The sequence below is a fragment of the Triturus cristatus genome, chromosome 10, assembly GCF_964204655.1.
Source record: "Triturus cristatus chromosome 10, aTriCri1.1, whole genome shotgun sequence".
NCBI classification, from domain to species: domain Eukaryota; kingdom Metazoa; phylum Chordata; class Amphibia; order Caudata; family Salamandridae; genus Triturus; species Triturus cristatus.
The window spans coordinates 1,059,506,121-1,059,529,077 of NC_140593.1; the positions used below are offsets into that span (position 1 = coordinate 1,059,506,121).

Sequence of the window (22,957 nt, forward strand, 5' to 3'; positions counted from 1 at the left end):
GCTGGTAAAGGATGGCTTTACTATTCCACTCAGCTTTCCACATAAAATACAGATCTGTTCTTTGCAGCAGGCATGTTAACCCTCTGTGCTACTTTAAGGCAGTCAAAACTGCCACTAGATGATCTCCTTCTTTAGCAGGAACATTAATCACAAGGGTTATCATTACATTTTTATTGCTGCCTGAAAGCTGGACGCACAAGGAACTCTGCAGCAGGTGCTTTTGAATCATAAGTTATTGCTAAACACAGCTATCCTCAACCCCGGCCGCCACCCCTGATGTCAGTGCCGCACTGCCGCCCCAACCCTCCCAAGGTCAGAGCAGAGTGCAGCCGCATCGGTCGCATTACACTAAAGCTGACCCTGGGTCCAAGTTATGAAGAGTTTTGCCTTTCACTCTGATCAGGCGCGCAACACCCATTGGACTCAAAGGCCTTCAGCCCCCCCCCCCCCCGCCCCCCCCCCCCCGCTGTGTGTGGCAGTCCGGGATGAGACACCTTCTGGGCAAAAAAGCCGCACCCGAGCACTTCACAGTTCTTTAAAAGAACATTTGCATGTTAATGAGGCCTCGCTGTTGTTTCACCCCTTCTAAGAGCCCCTGCAGCTCCACTTTGCCTATTGCTTAAAGTTCAGCCCCCCCCCCCCGAAATTTTTGCTCAGCCGCCCCCCCCCCCCCAAAAAAAATTTGGCTCTAGTTGCGCCTCTGACTCCGATAGTGCTCAATGACGTAGCAGGAATTATACTGCATAAATGTTCAAATCTCCATGGAAGCCATACTGCCAACACACTACAAGGCTTTAAATTTCTAGTAACATTTTGTACGGAAATGAACTCCGGATCTGCGTTGAAGGGCACAACAAGCATCTGCAATGCAATAGGTCTCGCATTTACGCGAGTTTGAGCTATTGACATTGTAAATGACAATGCCTTTTATTTATGTTTTGGTTTTTGAAACGTAAATAAAACATATTGTCATTTACAATGCTAATAGCTTAAACTCGCGTAAATGCGAGACCTATTGCATTGCAAATGCATTTTTAATGCGTCAACATGATTTAGCCATGTTTACTTGCACTTACGAGTCAACGCTCTTTGCCAGGACGAGAAAGTCTCGGGCTTGGAGTAAGGCACTGCAACACTTAACATGTGTATGTAAGGACAAACCATATAACATACAATAAAATAATGGGGGAAAGGTAATTAGAGCATTACTAACAATTGTAATGGGCTCTTTTCCTCTGAGGGTTCGAGTGGGTGACAGAACACATTTTTAGCATGCACTGCACATATGTTTCCCAGAGGGAACACCATTTTCATGCTGGATTGCATGTGTGGTAACACAGCAAACAGTCAGGTACAGCACACAACGTAAGGAACTTGTGCCATTCAAAGATTCATCACATTATTTACATGCTTACCTGATTATTGAGCATGTGTTTCTCAACACAGGGATTGGGGCCGCGTTTCCCTGCAGCCACACCATGAAAGATGAGGCACTTCGGCACGGTTCGATGATGGATTACCTCAAATGAATGCTGATGGGATAGTGGCACACTAAAGCTGTCTGGATAGGAAGGCATCAGTCATCTTTAAAAAGGATGTCCGAATAGTGCTCTGGTCTTCAATTGAATGCACCCCAGAGCGGTGCATGAGAGACGTGGCAAAAGCTAGATGAACAAGGATCAGAAACCCTCCAGCAAACCACGGGAGCTAAAGCGTCAAGGGAACTCTAAAGGGAGAGCCGAGAATAAAACGCTGACTGTTACGATGCTGCCCTTCAAAAACTTGTGGAGAAGTAAGTCTGGATTTATTTTCCTCCCCAAAACGAGAGCGGCCATAGTTCTAGAAAGGGGGACACACTTCCCACACCAGTGTGGGTCATTAAATCTAGTGACTGTAGCTGCCGACCTTGAATCACTGGCGCACAAAGGTTCGAATCCCGACTTCAGCTCAGCAGCATGTGATTTTGGGCAAAACACGTATTCTCTTTGTGCCCAGGAAATAATGTTAACGTAAACCGGTTCTGTTGTAAAACGTTCCAGTGCCCTAGGCTCGTGCTATAAATAAAATTATGTGACGAAAGAAAAAGATGGGGGAATAGATCACAGCAGCGATTTTCTACAAAAAAGTAGATTCATATATGCTTGTGCTCAGAAGGAAGCACACTCTTAAAAAGCGAAAACGAAATGCTTCAAGTTAGACTATTTTAAGAAATCCTACTTCTGATGTGGCACACAAGGGGAAAGTAATCCCACTTCAAGCCACAGTGGTAGAAACAATAAAATAAATGTGTAAAGAACATAACAGTAACAAGCTTCAAATTGTTTTGGGTAATGTGCATTGTAATTGACTAGCCTTCCAATGCAGAATCTTTCAAAAGGTAGGAAAGCTTAGAGCAGAATACTAAACGATTTAAACAGTGTTTCAGAAATGGTTGTCAGAGGGATGCACAGTGTGGAAAGGCTGCGGGGGAGCTATGAGGAATGCTTTCCCGTCACCTATCAGTAGGAATATTTTTTGCACCAGACGGCAAAACAGACATTGCTCTCCAAGAGCAGAAGCACGCATGACAGGCGCTGCATTTACTCCCCATAAAAAAGTATTTATGAATAATTAAAGGAGATGTGAATCAGGGCATTAAGGGGAAAAAGACTCTGCACTGAGCAGTCTGTTCTACCAGCAAATGTGACGTCAATAGAGGCGAGCGGCACGCGGCAGTAGAAAGCGATATTGGCTATTAATGAGGCTTTAGTCCTCAGTTCGCAGCACTATGTACTGTATTGCAGTGTGTGCACGATTTAAAAGAGACTGACTGAGTAGTGAGGAGTGTGGGAGGGCAGGATGGAGGAAGCAGTGAGGCAGCGGGGAGAGACGGATGAAATGGAAAGCAGATAGTAATCAAGGTCAGAGGACAGACAGATTTTGAAGAAGAAAGGGGTGGGCGAAGGGGGCTGCAGCCGCCAACGGGAGTGAGTGCGCGCGAAAGTGGAGATCTGTTGTCGGGGAGGGGGAGGGAATTGAAGCGCGGAGAGAGGCACGCAAAGCGCGCGCCGGCACATATGCACTAAAGCTCTAGGCCGGCCATGGCAGCATCTGGTAGCACTAGGGAGGGGGGAATGCCAGCAACAGAGGAGCCCGTGAAAGTGATCGTGATTACGATCGCTACGGAGGAAAGACACATGGCGCTGCGCGCGTGCACGTTCACGTGCACTGTAGCTTTAGGCCACGGCAGCACTTTGAAAAAGCCCAGATATAAAATGTCTCTTCGAGCCTTTGGCTCGCGAGACCTAAAAATGTGCTTTGGTTTGTGCTTTCATAAATCAGATATATTCTGAAACATTTTGTTTACTGGCATTTAAATGTTGTGTGCTAGAAAGATATAACATCCTACATCCTTTCCTTTTACATCCCCAGTAAACAGCAAGATTGCCACGTAAATCCTCTAGCTTTGCAGTCAGAGAAAGAAAAGCAAACACCAACCTCCCTCGGAAGACAGAGCCTAACATTTGACTTCTGTCTTTGAATGCACAGCAAATGTGAAAAGATAAAAACAAATGTAAAGGCCTGTTTATTGCTCATTCACTTCTTAACTCCAGCATAGTGATGTTGGGGTGCCTCAGCACCCCCACTGTCCTACTTCCAGCAGCTATGGCATGGGTGTGAAATTGAGGAAGAGTATTATTTAGATTATGCTATTAGTAAAGAGCACTGACTAAAATAAACAAGCTCATAGGCAGAACATATTTCCTCACAGGCATGAGAGAATGATGAACTGGGGTGGCAGAGAGAAGTAAAATCAGTCAAGAGGAAAGACAAGAGGCAGGAAACCTTTTCAAAGAAATTCTGCATGTTTACTGATTCCTGAACTAGTATACAAGGGAGAGAACTGAAAACACATGTACTCTTGTGGCTTGCCTCATGAAAAAGAAAAAAAAGTTCCCAGAAAGTGAGCACTCGTGGAAGAATATAAGGAGCCAGTCAGAGAAGTGGTCAACTAGCTATGCTCTACAGGAGGGTCAAAGACATGCTTGGCAGTCAAACATAAATAAAACCAGCATATAGGAAGCATGCAAATGGGAGCTACAAAACACAAAGCCAATAGTAACACAAAGCCAACAGTTAGCAGTGTGCAGAAAGCATTCCTTTGGAGGCTTTAGCAAGTCTCCAATATCTCTTTGCAACTAGACAGCTGGACTTGAAATCAGGAATTGAAAACAAAACTCAACTGAACTCTGCATATATGGAAGAGAGTGATGATATAAGAAAGGAGCAAGCCATGTGTGCACAAACAAGTCGAAACACGCAAGGGTTAAGTGGGGAAAGCACATGTCCGTGTAACGTTACCTATGCTATGTACCTGCTGCTTTGTTTTTTTCTGAATGCAGTAATTTCCGGTCTTGCTACTGGGCGGTAATAAGTTCCAATGGAATGCTAAGAGACAGTCGGTAATTTAGGGATGATGTCATAATCTAGGGATGGAATGGATAACTTCAATAATAACCCAGCACTAGGCTTAGATAAAGAAAATCTATACAAGGGTCAGCAACAAACTACACCGTCTCACTCGGTTACCAGCACTACAACATAGGAGAGGCTCCTGGGCCCCGGGGCCAATCATGGGATCCCAGACGTCAGACTGCTTCACCAGAGATGACCCACGTTAGGTAACAGGTTAGTAGACCCACACGCCTGCTAGGAGACATCTGTAGAGACAACTCAAAACTATATCTGCCCCACAAGAGATAGCACGGAATGAAAACCCAACACAAACCCAGACATCACTGGGGCCAGAATTTATCCACATACACTACCCATTCAACCCATATATTTCTCTTTGGGAAAACCTAGAACTACAGACAAACTCTTCTCAAAAGTGCTAAGATGCCAAGTAACTGGCATGCATGAGTTACATAAAAATGTTCACAATCTCATAAATAACTCTTGACCCAACGCCTCCCTAAAAAACACATATGCTGCATTCACACAGGCTGTCACAATACTGGGGCAACGTAAACTTGCGACTTTCCAACCTCAAATACAGCAAAGGCCCCAAACATCTTATAACACTGACTTACAGCCTATCCCTGATGTAATCGAACATGCTAAGAATGCGGCAGCGAGCAACTGTTTGCCCACACAAAGCCCTGCGCCGCCACCGTGAAAAGTCAGCACCAGGCCGCCTCCCTTCAGCTGAAGGCGATGGATGCAAGGACAACGAAACCAAGCAGTCAAAGCCGACAGACACCGTGTAAAAACGACCAACAATGCCTGGATTTTACAGCCAACAGCCGTACGACAACACAGCAGCACTGTTCAACCGCACTGGGGAAAGAAAGGAATCCGTCTGCGAAGTCGCTGCCGGCTTCAGGTTTCCAGCTCCCCTTCGGCTGGAAATACCAAGGCTCATGAGCGCGGCTAGGCTGAGGTGGCCCATGCACTATATATATATTTATATTTTTTCGCCGCTTTAAATATTTTTTGGCAGGGGTGTCCGAGGGGTGAAGAAATAAAGAGACCCTTTGAGCGGACGATGAAGTGGATATTGTGTGAGGAATGAAAAACGCGCTCCCTGGGGCCGGCGGAGGGGGCGGGGAGGGCAGACAGCGCTGCTCCGCAACACACGCAGGCCGCAGGGGCCGGTGCCAATGAAATCAGCGCCGTCCTCCCGTGACTGCCAACACAAACGAGGTGTTCGGGGCCTTCTCGGCGCAGCGCGTCCACTGGCACCAATGAGCCATTTCCGCTTTGCTGAGTCTCCAGAACAAACAAGCGCGCACTGAAGCTGACGAAGTGGGAGGGGGAGTGGGGGCGGGCACGCAGGCTGCCAAATGGTGCGATGAATCACGGCTAAAGTGAAAGCAAACAAGTGGTTGCAGGACTCCAAATGGTGCGCGCGCCCGGACGGGTCACATGCACTGTAGTTGGAGGCCTGCAAAGCCACTGTTTGCACTTCCAAAACGCGCTTACTATAAGTCTCGCCAGAGCAGCGCTAAAGCGCTGGTCAGGCGAGACCTAAAAAAGGAACAGGCCAATACAACAGGGTGGCCCTATATAAGGGTATAAGTATACCGAATACAAGTCGGAGCTGCAGCACCACCTGTTGGCGAAGGTGAGCTATTTCAACTTTTCCAGAACCAATCCCGCGCCGAAGAGAGGCAGAGGTGAGGAATATGCAGGTAGAAGTATCCTTCAGAGAGCAGCATACTAACCACACATCCGCTGAATCCAATTCAGTTGGCGCCTAACTCTGACAGCAGTAGAAAGACAGCGCTATATAAATCTCTTTAACTTCACATACCAGAACGACAGCAAAAGAGTGAAAAGTTGTGTTAACTTTACAGACGCGCATAGGCAGTTATGCCATATACCATAATGGAGGGCAGAAACGAAATGCAGAGACCGCAAACAGATGAGGGGCCAATACCAGTTAAGAAGTGATGCTTACAACACAGCCTCGGCCGTAAACGAGATGATCTCGAGTCTCTTGAATAATAGGTGTTACAATTACAGACCTAAACAGCAGTCATCCCAAAAATTGTGGAAGGCTGAGGAAGAACGGCTGAGATTTGAACTTGTGACCCGTAGGCCTCTCGTTGTGCACTCAGTTAACTGAGCATTTAACATCAGAGCTCTGTGATGCTGCACATCGCTGGCAGAAGCCGTGAGCCCAAACACCAGGAACACAATTAAGATGCACAGCTTGGAATGCACACGCTGTGTTTATTACACAGATGTGTTTGAGGCAAAAATACTCACCTCGGTCGCCGTTAGCTGTAAAAAAGAAAGGTGGGTTATTGACGCAGGTTATAGTTCAGACCATGAGCTATATTGTATTCGTGCACTTGAATAACGTGATACACATATCCAACCTAATGGCATTCAACTTTTGAAGGATGAAAGGCAAAGTCAACCCTGCAGACATGAACCTATGATTTCTTATCAGGCGTTTAGCACATAGCAATCTTAGCAGCACTATCATAAGTGCAGCAGACATAACAAGGCTGTATACTGAGCATGAGGAAAATACAGGGCGAAAATAGTAAATGCCACAAGCTGAAAACCGCCTGCAGCACTTTTTTCTATAAACGAGTAATAACATTAAACGGTATGATTATTCATTGTATTTTGATGACTTCAATATAGAGATATAACCCATAATATAGCAGGTCCAAGCGCAAAATGACGAGTCCATTCACTGCGGCGCTGACGCCATCCAGAGACAAAGGCCTGAGGTTCGTACCTGACTCCCGGGTGCGACCTCTGACCACCTCGCTCCACGGGCCAGGCCCGATGGCGTTAAAGGCCTGGATCTGCAGCTCGTACTCGGCCCACTCCTCCAGCCCTTCAACGGTGTACTCCCGCTCCAGCCTGTCGTTGATCCCCTGTGTCAGCGGTGGGCCCTGCAGGTCAGGCCGCCAGTACTTCACCCGGTAGCCCACGGACTCGGGGTTGCCGTTGTACCGCGAGTCGGGCAAAGGCTGAAGGGGAAACCAAAGAAAGGTGTTATTCAAAACGCCATGCTCGGAAACCTGCGTACACGGCAAAGGAGGTATACAGACATGTAGCGTGACGTGGGGGTAATGCAGGTAGGCATGAAAACACCAGGAAGGCCTATATTGAAATCTAAGGAATAAACGCTCCACTCGTGTAAGGTGAGAATAAAAACACTCCATTTGGGCGACAAACAGCAACTTTTGGTGAACCTAGGGCTTCTCTTCCGGGCTCGGGGGTCATATCACCGTGTTACTTGGTAACTGAGGGGGCTGAAACCACGCGTCCTGCCTGTGATTGGCCACGTTGCTAAGGCATTGCTTGGCTGGCCCAAGGCATAGCCGAGTGCTAAAGCGGAAGGCATTGTAATGTCACTGCAGAAGACAACCGAACGGATTGCGTGCCAGTGACGTCACAGCCACTGCCAGAAATGCCCCTTTAGCAACATGGCTTCCTAGGCACTTCATTTTTAACAAAGAATGAATATGTAACGGATGAACGCACTTAAATCGAAGTGACTGATGAATTGTCAAAACACAACACATATATTTTTGTTTTTGTCATTTGACAGGCTCATGCGCATTGTATTGCCTTAAATCAGCTGTCCCAACTCAGGTCTGCAAGGAAGACTGAAAAGAGCGAAATATACTTTATCAATAGGCTCTCAATCTTTCTTATAAAAAAAAATAATAAAACGACCTTCACCTTTTCTTTCAACTCCCAATTATTCATACAATCAACTTTTTTTAGATGTGTGTATAAGTGGATGTTAATATCATAACTTCAAAGTGTAAAATTGCGTTCAAAGCTACATCTGAAATACCTGAATGAACTGATTTACATTTTCCTCAAACGTCTCCTTCCCCGAGCTCTCGATGCTTTTTGTTTTATGGGGGAAGAGAGCTGGAGTCTGGCCTTATCGGTGTTGGGTTCCTCAGATATGGAATTATCCACTCCTCGTCTTTTGATCTTCAGACAATCACCTAAAGTTTTTCAGAAAATGTCTGGAAGGAAACCTTTCCTGTTTGTAATAGTCGGTTTAACTCAGGCGGTTGAACTTGCGATAAGACATGCACCCTTTAGAAAGAACTTAGGAAAAATAGGCAACTTTACTCCGCACGTGAGTCCTACACCTGTGTGGGCTGTCCCACCAGACACCTAAGCTCTGCCTCCAACTCCAAAATGCCCCGCATCCATAAAAGCAAAACTGGAAGTCGCTCATTCTCCTACATCACACCCAAGACATGGACTGACCTCCCTCAACAAGTCAGAGCCTCCTCATCACTTCTTGAGTTCCGCATGAAGCTGAAGACCTGGCTCTTTGTAGAAGCACATTGGGGACCACACACCTACACACCTGCCCAAGCGCCTAGATACCCTCTCAAGTGATTAGTGCGGTACACAAATCAATATAACATACATAGGTGGTGCAGGGGTAGATAGTTCAGAAATTAGAACCGTGCCAAGTCAATCATGAAACAAAAATCGTGGAAAAATAGGAGGAAAACCATTCTTAATGTAAAAAAAAGTTTCTTCAGTTTGAGTTTCAATTTAGAATCTCAAGTTTCAAACTCTGCATTGAATGACATGACGTAGAAAAACAGTTAGCATTTTTTGTCAATCAAAAATAGTGTTAGGGAAAGAAACTGTCAGTACCTGGCATGCCGGGACTGACTATTTTCATTTGCCAGTCCCGTGGGGTCAATAGCTGAGCCAGAGAGTCAGACTCAGCCCAAGCTAGGCCGGAGCCGGTCTTGGCTGGCCTTCCTCTAGCATAAATCCCATTTACTGCAGGTAACAGCCTATTCTTTGACTGATGTGAACTGTCAAAGGCAAGGCTGTTAGCTATAGCAAGTGTTTTTTTTGAGAAAGCGCAGTTAGTAAAAAATAAGATTTAAACAACTAAGGCAACATTTTCCAGCGCTGTTACTTTGAACTTCACTCTTGGTGGATAGATGATGCTGTGAGGTGTAAAACATATTTGGTACTCTTTCAAATTGAACACGCCAGCCAAAGAACCAAAGGACCCATCTATCATGTCTGTGGGCAGGCTGCGCTATTTAGTTCATAACAAACCTGCTACCCTATAAACGCGCAGACATCCCTATAAATATTCAGAAGTCCTCAGTGACCGCGTCACCTGCTGATTTCCTGCTGACTGACTTTAGACTCAATTAGCAGAGCGACTGGGAACTCTAGGATATGTTTGCGCTATTGATTTTATTGCAAATCATTTTACGTCGAAACATATATGCTTGCATTCTTTAATATAACCTTTCCATCCAAGAAACATCTTTAGTTACGAATAATTAGTCTGTGAACTGTGCAAGGACGTTTCAGATTGTGCCCACTTACCACCCAACGGATCCACAGGCTTGTCTCACTGGCAGTGCGTAGGGTCAGGCTTCCTGGTGCCACATCTGGAGGTGCCTGAAGGGTCTGGATCACCCGAGATGGTTGACTGAGAGGTCCCGCACCAACTATATTCACCTGTCGCATACGGAACCTGAAGCAAGAACCAGCACAATAGCAAATTAGAATGCAACGCTCAAGACGGACAGGCCATATCAACCAATTCTCTTCAGCTACTTTTTTAAAATTTATATTTTAGATGTAGGACATCTTAAGAATTTTAGGGGCCCGGGCCAAACATAATTTTGCGCCCCCTGCACGAAAAAACTCTGAATTTATTACTCATTTTCAGCTCATTCAAGCTCTCTGCTACTATGATCTGATCGCTCACAACCCTCTTCGCTGGCCCCCATCACAACCCTTTTTGCTGACCCCAAACCTTTAAGCAGACCCCAGTCATTCAGGGGGTCTCCATTCAATGCAATGACGTTGAATATTTATAAGATATTAGATACCTGGGAGCCGCTTTTCATATTATGCCGGGAACTACATCATGTTTGTGTTATGCCACTGCCTGGAACTGTCATGAAAGCTTAATGATGGGGCCCCTAGAAAGGCGGGGGACCAGTGACACAGCCCACTTTGCCCATGCCTTAAAACGTCTCGGTTTTAGATAGAACAAATAGCTGACAAGCATTTCATCCACAAGGACATTTTGAAGGCTCAGCGGCTAACATCATAGAAACTACATTTTCGCTTGTTGCATTCAAGAGAGAAAGGCTTTGATGACGAACATAGAAGAGGATGACTTTTGAGAGTATGGCAGGATAACTGATACATTGTTGAACTTCAACTTACACAACATACCAAACTGTGCGCCTCATTTTTTATTTATTTATTTATAACGTTTGTACACATAGAGGCATCGAGGCGTGAGACACTCATAACAAAACCCCCACTGCCTCAAAACCAATATTATCAGAAAGGAGGTTTCTGTGGGCCTTCCTGAAGGCCAAATTGATCATGTGTAGACAACAGTGGATCATTCCAGAGTTCAGGGGCAGAAGAGCAGAAGGACTTACCATACAACAGGTTTTCTTCATTCTCTGGATGGAGGGGAATGAGGACCATATTAAGTTGTACTTAATGAAAGACGCAGCTCATCCTTTTTACAGGATATATAGAGGCTGGAATTTATCCCCTGGATACTTAAGAGGTGGAACATATCTTTAGCTTTGGGTTCTTTAGATAGGGCAACAATGTCTATTTTGTGACCATGCCACGTGGCGCAGAAGATAGTCTATGAGCACAGCAGCTACCGGTCTGTAGACTCAAAACTTGCCTTCTAAAGACAGAGGCTGCAGTGAATGGCTGCAGTGAATACGGTGGAGGAAGTACTCCAGGAAATGGACACCTTCTATTTCTCTGAAGAGAAGCCAACACCAGAAGCTTTTGATCAGGTCCCTCAGTGGCTCATTAGGGTTTATGAATACGTAACATCTTGAACATCTTCCTTGCGGTGCATCCATTACATATGTAGCCGGAGAAAGGCCTTTAGTATTACAAACCTTGCCAAACGCAGAGATATCGGCGTGTGTGGTGTGGCTGTGTGCTAAGCGCCTGTGATGGCCACCTTACAGACGTCCTCTCATCATTTCTCCACACTTGAGATTGCCAACGCTCTGTCGACCACTTCTGAATAGACATGCACAGTTTTTAAAAGCAGTATATGAGAAGCCTGGATAATTTGGTCGCCATTTCTGGCACCAAATGTAATGTTTTTTTGTTTTGTTTCCATGTATGGCAGAATGCTGGAAGGCAATGTTGTATCTACCCCATGAAGAGTTAACAAACAGCTTTTGACAAAAATCACGAGGCATCTGGCCGCTTCTACTTAATCTGTCGCACCATATTATAGGTGATTAGAATGACTGCTATATTTCAGAATATTGTCAGAAATATAGTCTGGTGTAAATATGTCCTAAAACGTCTTACAAAAATCTCGTTCCATTAGGTGCAGAGGTTCAGCAATTACCACCAGTGGGCCAATACTGTAAACAGTATTTTGAAAAATATTTATGGCCAACTATATTTCGACAGCAATATTCTGGAACCATACCAGATTGATTGCAGTAAAAATGACAGTGCACTCAGTGTGAATTCTCAAGACTTCTTGTCAAAATGTAAGGATTTAGATGTGAAATCATGGAGTCACTCACATCAGATCTACAATTGTGACAATCGTCATAGCCCCTCGCTACCTTCACAGATCTGGGGAAAGCAAAAGGAGATGAAAGAAGGTGAGGTGTTCTCAACTGTAATAAGTGTATGGAGTGAGATTAGGAATTGAGGCATTCACACCCGTAATAAGTGTACGGAGTGAGATTAGGAATTGAGGCGTTCACACCTGTAATAGGTGTACGGAGTTAGATTAGGATCTGAGGCTTTCTCACCCATAATACATTTACGGAGTGAGATTAGGAATTGAGGCGTTCACACCCGTTATAAGTGTACAGAGTGAGATTAGGAATTAAGGCATTCACACCTGTAATAGGTGTACGGAGTGAGATTAGGATCTGAGGCTTTCTCACCCATAATAAGTGTATGGAGTGAGATTAGGAATTGAGGCGTTCACACCCGTAATAAGTGTACAGAGTGAGATTAGGAAGTAAGGCATTCACACCTGTAATAGGTGTACGGAGTGAGATTAGGATCTGAGGCTTTCTCACCCATAATAAGTGTATGGAGTGAGATTAGGAATTGAGGCGTTCACACCTGTAATAGGTGTACAGAGTGAGATTAGGAATTGAGGCGTTCTCACCTGTAATAAGTGTACAAAGTGAGATTAGAAATTGAGGCGTTCTCGCCCAAAATAAATGTACGGAATGAGATTAGGAATTGAGCCGTTCTCACCCGTAATAAATGTACGGAGTGAGATTAGGAATTGAGGCGTTCACACCTGTAATAGGTGTACGGAGTGAGATTAGGAACTGAGGCTTTCTCACCCATAATAAGTATACGGAGTGAGATTAGGAATTAAGGCGTTCACACCTGTAATAGGTGTACAGAGTGATATTAGGAATTGAGGAGTTCTCACCAGTAATAAGTGTATGGAGTGAGATTAGGAATTGAGGCGTTCTCACCTCAAATAAATGTACGGAGTGAAGTTAGGAATTGAGGCGTTCTCACCCGTAATAAGTGTACGGAGTGAGATTAGGAATTGAGGCGTTCACACCTGTAATAGGTGTACAGAGTGAGATTAGGAATTGAGGCTTTCTCACCCATGATAAGTATACGGAGTGAGATTAGGAATTGAGGTGTTCCCACCTGTAATAAGTGTACGGAGTGAGATTAGGAATTGAGGTGTGCTCACTTGTAATATAAGTAGGGTGTGAGATTAGGAATTGTGGTGTTCTCATCCTCAATAGGTGGATGGAGTAAGATTAGGAATTGTGACATTCTAATCTGTAATAAATGTATGGCGTGAAATTGGGAATTTAGGTGTTCTCACCTGTAATAAGTGTACGGAGTAAGATTAGGAATTTCCAGCACCTGGGCATCAGATTCATTTTCCACCTCATATAGATTGACCCACTCCTCTTCATCTCCGGTCACTCCAACCTGAGCGGGGAAACAAACAGAAGTGTTAAATTCATGCAGAGCAATTCCAGAATGGCCATTGGCCAGAATCATCTAATTTGAAAATCTTTTTAAATCAGTAAATGTGTTCCCTGGCATACTGTATTAGATGAAGAAAAACAGCTTTCCAATACCCTCAGAATTGTTACCTTTTATGCAACTGGCCACATACAGCATTGGTGACCTACTACCAGCACTGAGGGAATCAATACATCATTTTGTGGATGGCTACACTGTGCCGCAGACTGGACTCAATGGTTTTGGTGATGTGGTACAGCAGTTCCTTATCACTCTTATCTTTGCAGAGCTCTACATATTGGCCAAATCAGGCAGGTTGGCTTCACCAATACTTACTTTGTTGTGACTAAAATATCACATTTCCGCAGAGATGCATATTAAGGTAGCATGCACATATGTGCTACAGCTTAGTTAATACCAAGGATAGATGAACTAATGGTTTGCAAAACACAAAGCATCACATGTAAGTAGTATGACTGGAATATGAATGATATAAACGTGTAATCATCTTTCTGAAATTTAGTGAAAACTGCAAGTCTGGTGTCAGACTCTTAAATACTTCAGTTCCTGGCCTTTTCTCTGTCTTTTGCTGGAAGATCATGTTTTAATGGTGCTTAACGAGGGGATATTCAACTATTAAATATTAGTTGAGCAAAAGCCAGCATACATTGTGTACCTAGGCCTTCATCAATGGGGGTCTCAGACCTGCCAACCTCACTAAAAAAAATATATATATATCACTGTGTCAGGAGGGGGCGTGGCATTAAAGGGACACCCTCCCCCACAGAAACCCCTCCTCCTAAAAACAAGCCTGCTGAGGCTGGTGCCTACGTCTTGGGGTGTTTTTACACCCCCATAATTGACGTGGGCTTTTAAAAGTGCTTTTTAGCTCGTTGTTCCTGCCACTGTGCGATATTGGCTCCTCACCAATGACACAAGTAAAAGGAGCTGATATTGTGTGACACACAGTGGCACTGTGTGAGTTGGCAGGTCTGGTTCTTTAATAATGAAACTAAATCACAGTTCAGTTCAGAACGCATTCTGTAAATACGGATGAGTGTAGATAGTAGCAACATTGGATTATTGCAAAGCCTCTTGTGTTTGTCACACTAAGGGGCTGATTACGATGTTGGTCGGAAAGCATTCTGAACGAATCGGTCTCTGAATGGTGTCTGACCGAATTGGATTCGGGGAGTCTGACTGACTACTTACGATGTTTCCGAACACTGTTCGGTCGGACTCCCATTGACTTCAATGGGAGCCTGTGTTCCGACTGAATACACAGGCTCCCATTGAAGAAAGGGGTGGGTGGGGAAAATCGTGCACCTTGTGGCTGGCACCCTATGGTGTCTGCCACACTGTGCATGGTTGTAAAGAGGGGACCCATGGGTACCCCCATGGTCCCCATTCGGAAGGCTCCAGGTAAAGGGGGCCTGCTACGGTCCCCCAAAGTCGGATTCCGACAGCCAATCCATGTCAGAACAATCGATTTGGAAAGGCTGTCCGAATACAACATCGTAATACGTCGGTCGGAAACACGCTCCGTAGACCTGTACGAGTCGGCTTCGAACGACTCGATTACTCCGCATCCGTTCGGAACCGAGTTGGAAAGTCCGAGCACTTTGTGACTTTCGTAATAGGTTGGACGAAAGGCTTTCTGAATTGGTCGGAAAGACCGGTTACAAATCGGATTTGGACGCCCCCAATGCCATTTGGAGCCATTCCGACCGACATCATAATCAGCCCCTAGATGTATATATTGGTGTGTATATAGGCAAACCTATCATGGACACAATGGAGTACTGTACATTACTTGGGGGAATGGGAGAGGACCTAGAAGATCGAGCAGATTAAGTGATTAGATAAATACTTTTTACACATTCCAATTCACATTTTTTTAGACACAAGTAGACTAAGGGCCAGAATATGACTTCTGGTGGTGCGGGGGTGGGCAGCCCACCACTGTCACGCCCCTGCACCAACAAGAGTCACTGCCACCCACCCGCCAGATTACACGTTTTTTTGTAGTCTGGAAGGCGGCGTGGCGGTTCCCCCGCAGTGCCCTTTCAAAGATGGCGGTGCCTTTAAAAAAAGCACCGCAATGAGAACGCCTCACAAGGTTCCTGCACAGCTGCTCCACCACAAGCCTGGGGGTCCTCAGACCGCCAGATTCGTAATTATGCCCTAAGTGATTTGCCCAGAATCGCACGATGTAGTGTGAAACACAGAGCATGGAATTAGAATCTGGATCCCCAGGTTCAAAAGGAGACAGTTCTAGCCACTAGGCCACATCTCCTCCCTAAACATTCAAGATAGTTTTTCTCAAATCACTGATCCTGTGATGCCTTCCATCTCTGAATCTGTACCGCTAGAATGCTTAGGTAAAGCCCTGAATTATTTTAATCCTATTCAGGTCTCGCAGGTGGAAGCCATGCTAAGATTGGCGAAATCAGGATCCCCTCTGGATGTAATGCCTGCCCGCAAACATGCTCTCCTCGCCCCTCTCCTAGCCGCCCCTATTGCTGAGATCATGAATACCTCTTTAAGTGAGGGTAGCCCGCCTCTTGACTGGAAAACCGCCCAAGTGCTTCCGATTAAGAAGAAAGAGCAGGTGCCGGCCGAAGTACTTTCCAATTTTCGTCCCATCTCTCTCCTACCGCTCCTGAGTAAAATGGCAGGGAGTCATGTTAATACCCAATTAATGAACCACCTCGAGGACAATGGTATCCTCGATCCCTCGCAGTCTGGGTTCAGAGCCAATCACCCCACAGTGACAACTCTCATCGGGGTCACTGATTATATCAAACTGGCCTTGGATGATAATAAAGCTGTGCTGTTGGTCTTGTTGGATCTGACAGCAGCTTTTGACACGGTCTCTCATCAGAAACTGATACTGCGGCTGAGTGAGGCTGGTCTGCAGGGACAAGCTCTTGACTGGCTTGTAAGCTTCTTAGACCAACGCTCGCAGACCATAAACCTGGGTCCTTTTCGATCGCAAACCCTGAAGCTTAATAAGGGGTGCCCCAGGGCTCCTGTTTGAGGCCGACTTTGTTAAACATCTATGTGGCCCCCCTTACTAAAGTCATCCGGGAGTACGGCTTTACCCCGTTCTCTTATGCAGACGACACGTAACTACTCCTGTCTTTGATAAAGACATGGAGCTAGTTGATCAGCGTTTTGCTAAGGGCATGTTAGCCATATCAGAGTGGATGACGGAACATTTCTTACAGCTAAATGCGACCAAAAACAGAAATCTTGCTGTTTGGCGCTGCACAAACCGCCTGGTCCCCTGAGTGGTGGCCGACAGTGCTGTGCCCTGCTCCCTCTCCCACCTCGGTGGCCAAAAATCTAGGGGTCTGACTGGATGCACAGCTATCTATGAAATATCAAATCTTGGCCACTGTAGGGACCTGCTACCATACTCTGAGTCTGTGTAGAGTGTTCTTATGGCTGCCCCTTTCTGTACGCAGAACCCTAATTCAGGCTCTGATCATTGGTCGCCTGGACTATTGCAATGCTCTATTAGCAGCCGCGAACTAATCTCTGCTTAGCAGTTTGCAGACTGTCCAAAATGTGGCCGCATGCCTGTCCCTCAAGAAACCACCGCGCACCTCCCCAGCGCCATTGTTGAAATTCCTCCACTGGCTCCCTATCCGCCAGAGAATAACATTTAAGCTCTGCTGCCTAGCCCATAAAGCTGTTTATGGTGCGAACCCATGCTATCTGGCAGACAAGGTTAAAATTTACTGTCCGAACCGCCGTCTCAGATTGGAAGGTAAGGGGCTGCTAGTGGTCCCGCGCTTTGGGAAAATCCGATCAGGAGGCAAAACGGTTGCCTATCTGGCCCCGAAATACTGGAACACCTTACCGGAGAACTTGTGCAAATGCCACAGTCTCACTCGCTTCAGAAAACTCCTGAAGACGGAATTGTTCAAAGCCTAAGTTGTGGTGGCTTGTGCCTGTCTGACTCTCCCTCTTCGACTGCGCGGAGGGAGATACCCCTTCTGGGGTGATTCCTGCACTTCACAAATACACTACATACATACATACAAAAAAAATCTCTTTTCAAAGGTGTTGAAGGATTTCAGTCCAGCTCTGAGTCCTGGCTGTCTTAAGCTGCATGGAGGGGTCTGAAGTTGGTCAGTTGATTACTGGGTCTATTTATTTTTATTTCTTAGCAAGTGCTGGAGTTGTATATAAGCAGAGTGGTCTTGTGTGTTGTGGTATAGATGGCTGTGATGCTTGCTTCAATGAATGCAACATGGAAAGAGTCATAAGATAGGTCTGCTGTTCTGATGGGTCATTTTAGAATGGTCAGGAAGTATTAGTAGCTCACTGAGTCAGTAGTTCTGATGCTACTGTTGACTGGTTGATGTTTACAATGTATTTTAAAAAGTGTGGTGTTGTGGTTAATAGTGTGGAAATGTGAAGAGCGGTGAGAATGGGTTCACAGCAAATATCTGGATAATTGGAAGTTAAGGTTCAAGGGAATAGGGTCTGTAGAGGAGTGCTACAATGTAAGGTATTCGGAATGGAATGATGGTATAGCGGCAAGTGGTGATGTGGATGGTGTGGTTATGAGAGTGATAAAGTGTTATTTCGAGTGTGAAATGGTGTTTTGGATGGCAGTGTATTGGCGATTTGTGGAGAATGGAGGAGCTGGACTGCTATCCAGTATGTGTTGAACCAGCAAGGTAGACAACTGGGATATTCCACCAATGCCATTGCGCTGAAAAATAATACTTATTGTTTTCTGTGAAGTATCAATCAGTAAAAAACAAAAAAACTTTGCAAACATTGTGAAGTTGTCCATACATCTTTTTAAAGGTAAAAAAACAGTTTTGAACATATAGCATTGATGAAATCAAAATGGATACCGTACCCCTTTTCCATTAAATAATTAAGCCTTCTTAGTAGCACAGTGACTTTATTTACATTTGCCACTGGCTTCTGAAGTGATGTGCAGTTTATGAGTTAAAGTCCGTGGCTAGGCAGACTAAGAAATCCATCCTTTTGTAATTAGTACATTGAGCACCAATAAATTGGGAATTGTAAGTTCTGCTGCTTACAGCGCTTAGAAACGGAAGAATGGTGGTATGAAGCATTGTAGAATGAAATATATTTTAATTTTTAAATCACAGCTATTGTTGTTGAGCAGTTGACATATCCATCAAGCTCAGAATGGAATATTTGTCAGTGGCATTTGAGGATAACACATCATCTTCCAAGATTCCAATACTTGGAAGGTTCTACCTTACTTATTAAGTGGTAGGCGCATTTTCTGTTATTCTGGACTCTACATCTGGTTCAGTGAGGTTGAAAGAATTATCCTCCTAGGCCCTGGCTCCTCCTTTCCTCTACACACGGAGCACAGAGCTCAAAGAAGCCTGAGGCTGGCCTGGAAGCACCACGGTTTGTGTTGAAGAATGAATGCATTGATTTCCTCCGCTCTTCTCTATGATAGCATATTCCTTTTGACTCCTCGTGTTACCATGGCTGTCGGTACCGCAAGACCGTATTTTTAGTTTCAAGTGACACGCACATTAAATAAATGATACAGTCAGCAGTAAGTGACACTATGTCAGCCCAAAAAATAAAACTATATACCTTTCCACATCTCAGACTCCATTAGAGCGGTGAAACAACGCGACACCGACAGTTTCACTGTGTTGCTTGGAAACACCTGAATATATTTCCCACAAATACTTGAGAGTTATCAAGTATAATTGAATTTAAATGCCTACAGGGACGATTTGAGAAAATTACCTTTCCCGTAAGCCGCAGAGCTGCATCACAGACTCTACTGAAAAATTGGTTCATGTGAAAAAGTGTCTAATATGCAGTGCTGCATTCTCCCGAAAAAAATACATCCTCACAATCTTATGCTACAAATAATACTGATGTCTAAAACCCCGGGAAAAAAACAAGTTTCTTCCCAAAAAGTTTATTTCTGTTCCATGCAAGAGTCACTAATTTAATGCAGTTGTCTTTGAGTTCTTACATCTTTGGTCATGTTCATCCACAACAAATCCATCACAAAGTATCAGAAGGACAAGAAAAACCAGGAGTGGATAAACTACTCATGAATGGACCATGGCATCCTGAGAGATCTATGTATGAGGAAGTCTATTCAACCAATGGAATAATGGTCATGAAATTAGGGGGTGGGGGCATATACTATCAACTCCGTAGAGCAACTCTTTAAACCCTGGATGGGTACCCGCGAGGCAGACCTGCGGAGGCATTGATTGATTCACTGTTGCATCTTCTTCTCCATTGGCCAATACAGAAAATATATTCCCAGCATCCTTTACAGGTACCCATGTTTCTCTAGTAGTAAGCGGAATGATAGATTTCCCAGAACAGGAAAGGGAACCCTGTAACATTTTCCATACCGCTGGGTTGTGGCATTCCCTTCACAATCCGAATCCGACTACTTCGCTGAATATTCTCAGGAAACTGAGCCAGGTGAAAAGGCTTCTTGTGAAGCGAAGATAACCTGTTCAGGATCTCTGTCTGTTCTCACACCGAACCCCACGACAGTTTCATTCACCAGCACGGAAACTGGAATTGTGGGGCTCATCTGTCCTCGTGAAATTTACTTGTAAGTCTTGTGAGCAGAGTTTGGTACCAGGGCTGTACTAGCCCTGCCCTCAGAAGGAGAAACAGAGGCTCAGAATCCAACAGAGAATAAGAAAAACTAGGCATACATGTGCGTGATACAAAGGAAGGACACCAAGACTGGCACCAACTAGAATACAGAGCATGGTGCTGAGGTAAGAGATGCAGGACCGCTGAACAAAAAGCCCAGTTGAAGTACAGATAGGGATGGCCTTGAAGAATGCCCGGAAATGTGATAAAAGCAAGTGGACAGAAGGAAAGACCAGACCAGAAAACTGGGGGTTTGCTTCCAACCCCAAAATCGCACCATAGGGTACTGTGGATAAAGTCGGGGTTACTGATGGGAGAGTTGCCCAAGACCCCCGCACTGGAGGGTAAGAACTAGTCTCTTGTGCCAAGTGATAAAGGCCAAAGACTCAACCGAGTAGGGAAGGGAAGGAGTATGACCCTGAGGTGCTGATGGACTAGTGAGACCTGGCTGGGGACTAATAACCAATCCCACTATTCCCACCAACAAAGAGAAGGGGATATATAGGGGAAATAGTTGGCCAGCCTCTGCAGCTGCCTGGTGCGTGTAATTAAAGTCAGATGTGATTTCATGGATCAGAGTAAGACTCTGCACACTGAGCTTGGAAAAGGGTGGAAAGAACCACAGGTCGGCGGAATAAGAGCCTGATTTAGATCTTGGCGGACGGGTTACCCCGTCACAACGGTGACAGATATCCCATCCGCCGAAACATAAATACCATTATATCCTATGGGATTTATATTTCGGTGGATGGGATGTCCGTCACCGTTGTGACGGAGTAATCCATCCACCAAGATCTAAATCAGGCCCTAAGAGGTGTGACCCAAGCTCACTAGGAAAGTCATACGCTGTTGTAAGGAAAGTTGCCCATAACTGGAAGCGTGTTGGGATTCACCGCAACACTACGGAAGCAAGACGTGCGGGTTGTGCAGGTCACCTTAAAACACTGTCACAATGGTATGGAACGAAAGAAAATGGTGGGAGACCGTGAGAGGCAGGGGCCATCCCTTTGATGATTACTGCTGCATAACATAAAGTACTTGGAACCCATTGCTCTCCATTGAGTGCACCAAGACCATTGAATTTACTGTATCACAATCCCACTGCCTTTCCACACAGACACTATTTCTTAAATCTGTTGTTACACTGCTTGTAAAGATTGCATTAGAAGTAATGCTTTTCTGCGGAACGCAATCCTCCCTGTTTCCAAATAGGATTATCATCAGCAGAGCTCACGATCCACTGGAGTGTAACTTGGGTGCACTTGATCTATTATATTCTGTTGTCTTATTGAACTATGAGACTTCTGTTACTGATTTTTTCTGTACTTTATATATCTCACATGTTATTAAACATGCCTTTTTAACAAGAAGACAGGTCTATCTAGCGATGCTCCCTCCTTAATAACTGTAATAACTGTGTTCACCTGTATCTGATCTCTAACCACACACCACCTCTCCATTGACCTAGGTCTTGACTACTCGATCAAGCATCTCTGAAGAGGAAAGCCGCCCAAGGACACCATCTTTCAATCACAGTCTGAGTGCCATGTGTCTGAGTTTCTAGGGGAACTCCTAAATCATTAATTGTGCGTGTTAGACCTGTCAGCCCTTTGGGTGGTCCCTCCTTATCATTATTTATTTTGTCCCACTTCTGCCTCAAACCCTGTTATAATTTTTCCTTTTTGGGAACCACCAGACTTTTTAGTGTTGATGCAGAGTCAGGGAGCCATTTTCCCTACCCCTGGAACTTCTGTCTGAGGGCCTGAGACACAAAATGGTGGCCATCCATTGTCACCTGTGACATCACCAGAACTCACTGGAGGTTTACAGAACCTCCTGGAACATTCTAGAATCCTGTGATAGTGGGAGGCAGTTTAGAATGTTGGGAGGCCATCTCAGAGTGGCAGTTGGCATCTGACTGGAGAGGAGAGAAGACCAGATATAGAAGGAGGACGGAGTAAGGCAGCAGGGGTGGAAACCAGTGCTTGGAGTGGGGTCCAGAAACCCACCCTTGATGCTAGTCCCTACTGACCAAGCCCAGCCTAAAGCCCTGTGTGGGACCAAGACCAGAAGAACCATCTTAAGGACCTGAACATTTGGAACAGGCCTTAAAGAGGAAGAACAGCAAGCTCCTGACCTGTTCAGCAGTGTCCTCCTGAAGTCCTGACGTCGAGAAGCCTGGAGACCTGGGGCCTGAGGTAGAGAAGCGGCGCTGACAGAAAGCAGACGTCGTACCCGGAGCCGTCAGAGGTCGAGTGAGGGCGCCGACGGAGGTCGTGGAGAGTCACCGGAGGTCGAGTGAGGGCGCCGACGGAGGTCGTGGAGAGTCACCGGAGGTCGAGTAGGGAGTCACCTGAGGTTGAGGTGAGGCGTCGACGGGGGAGTGAAGTCCGCCCACCGGAGTCGCCGGAAACTGAGGTGAAGCGCGCCGGAGGTCGGGAGTGGAGATCGCACTCCGGAGACACCCGGAAGCGGGGAGACCGTGTCCCTGCGACGCCGGAAGGCGACATCGAGTCGAGACCGCCCAGCGACATCGAGTCGAGATCGCCCACCGACATCGAGTCGAGACCGCCCAGCGACATCGAGTCGAGACCGCCCAGCGACATCGAGTCGAGGCCGCCCAGCGACATCGATCCGGAGCAGCCTCACGACGTCGACACGGCGCCGAGCGGAGCCGATCGTCGAGGAAGGGACAGTAAGTGGTAGAGGGGGCGTCTAAGGCCCCGTGGAGCCCTGAAAGACCATTCTAGGGGCTAGAGGGGTGTTAGAACCAGCCTGGGAGTGCCAGGGGTGAACTGAGACTGGTGCA

General features: G+C 45.8%; 1 protein-coding gene across 2 annotated transcripts in view; it reads right to left on the minus strand.

Moving 5' to 3' along the window:
- Positions 1 to 22,957, minus strand: part of SDK1 (sidekick cell adhesion molecule 1) — a 2,285,003-nt gene that overhangs the window by 553,727 nt on the left and 1,708,319 nt on the right. For both annotated transcript variants that reach the window (XM_085629198.1, XM_085629197.1), the window contains 3 exons: positions 13,352 to 13,461; positions 9,844 to 9,994; positions 7,238 to 7,475 (listed from right to left, as the gene is read on the minus strand). In XM_085629198.1, coding sequence (XP_085485324.1) covers positions 7,238 to 7,475; positions 9,844 to 9,994; positions 13,352 to 13,461 — 499 coding nt within the window. The remainder of the gene's footprint in view (positions 1 to 7,237; positions 7,476 to 9,843; positions 9,995 to 13,351; positions 13,462 to 22,957) is intronic.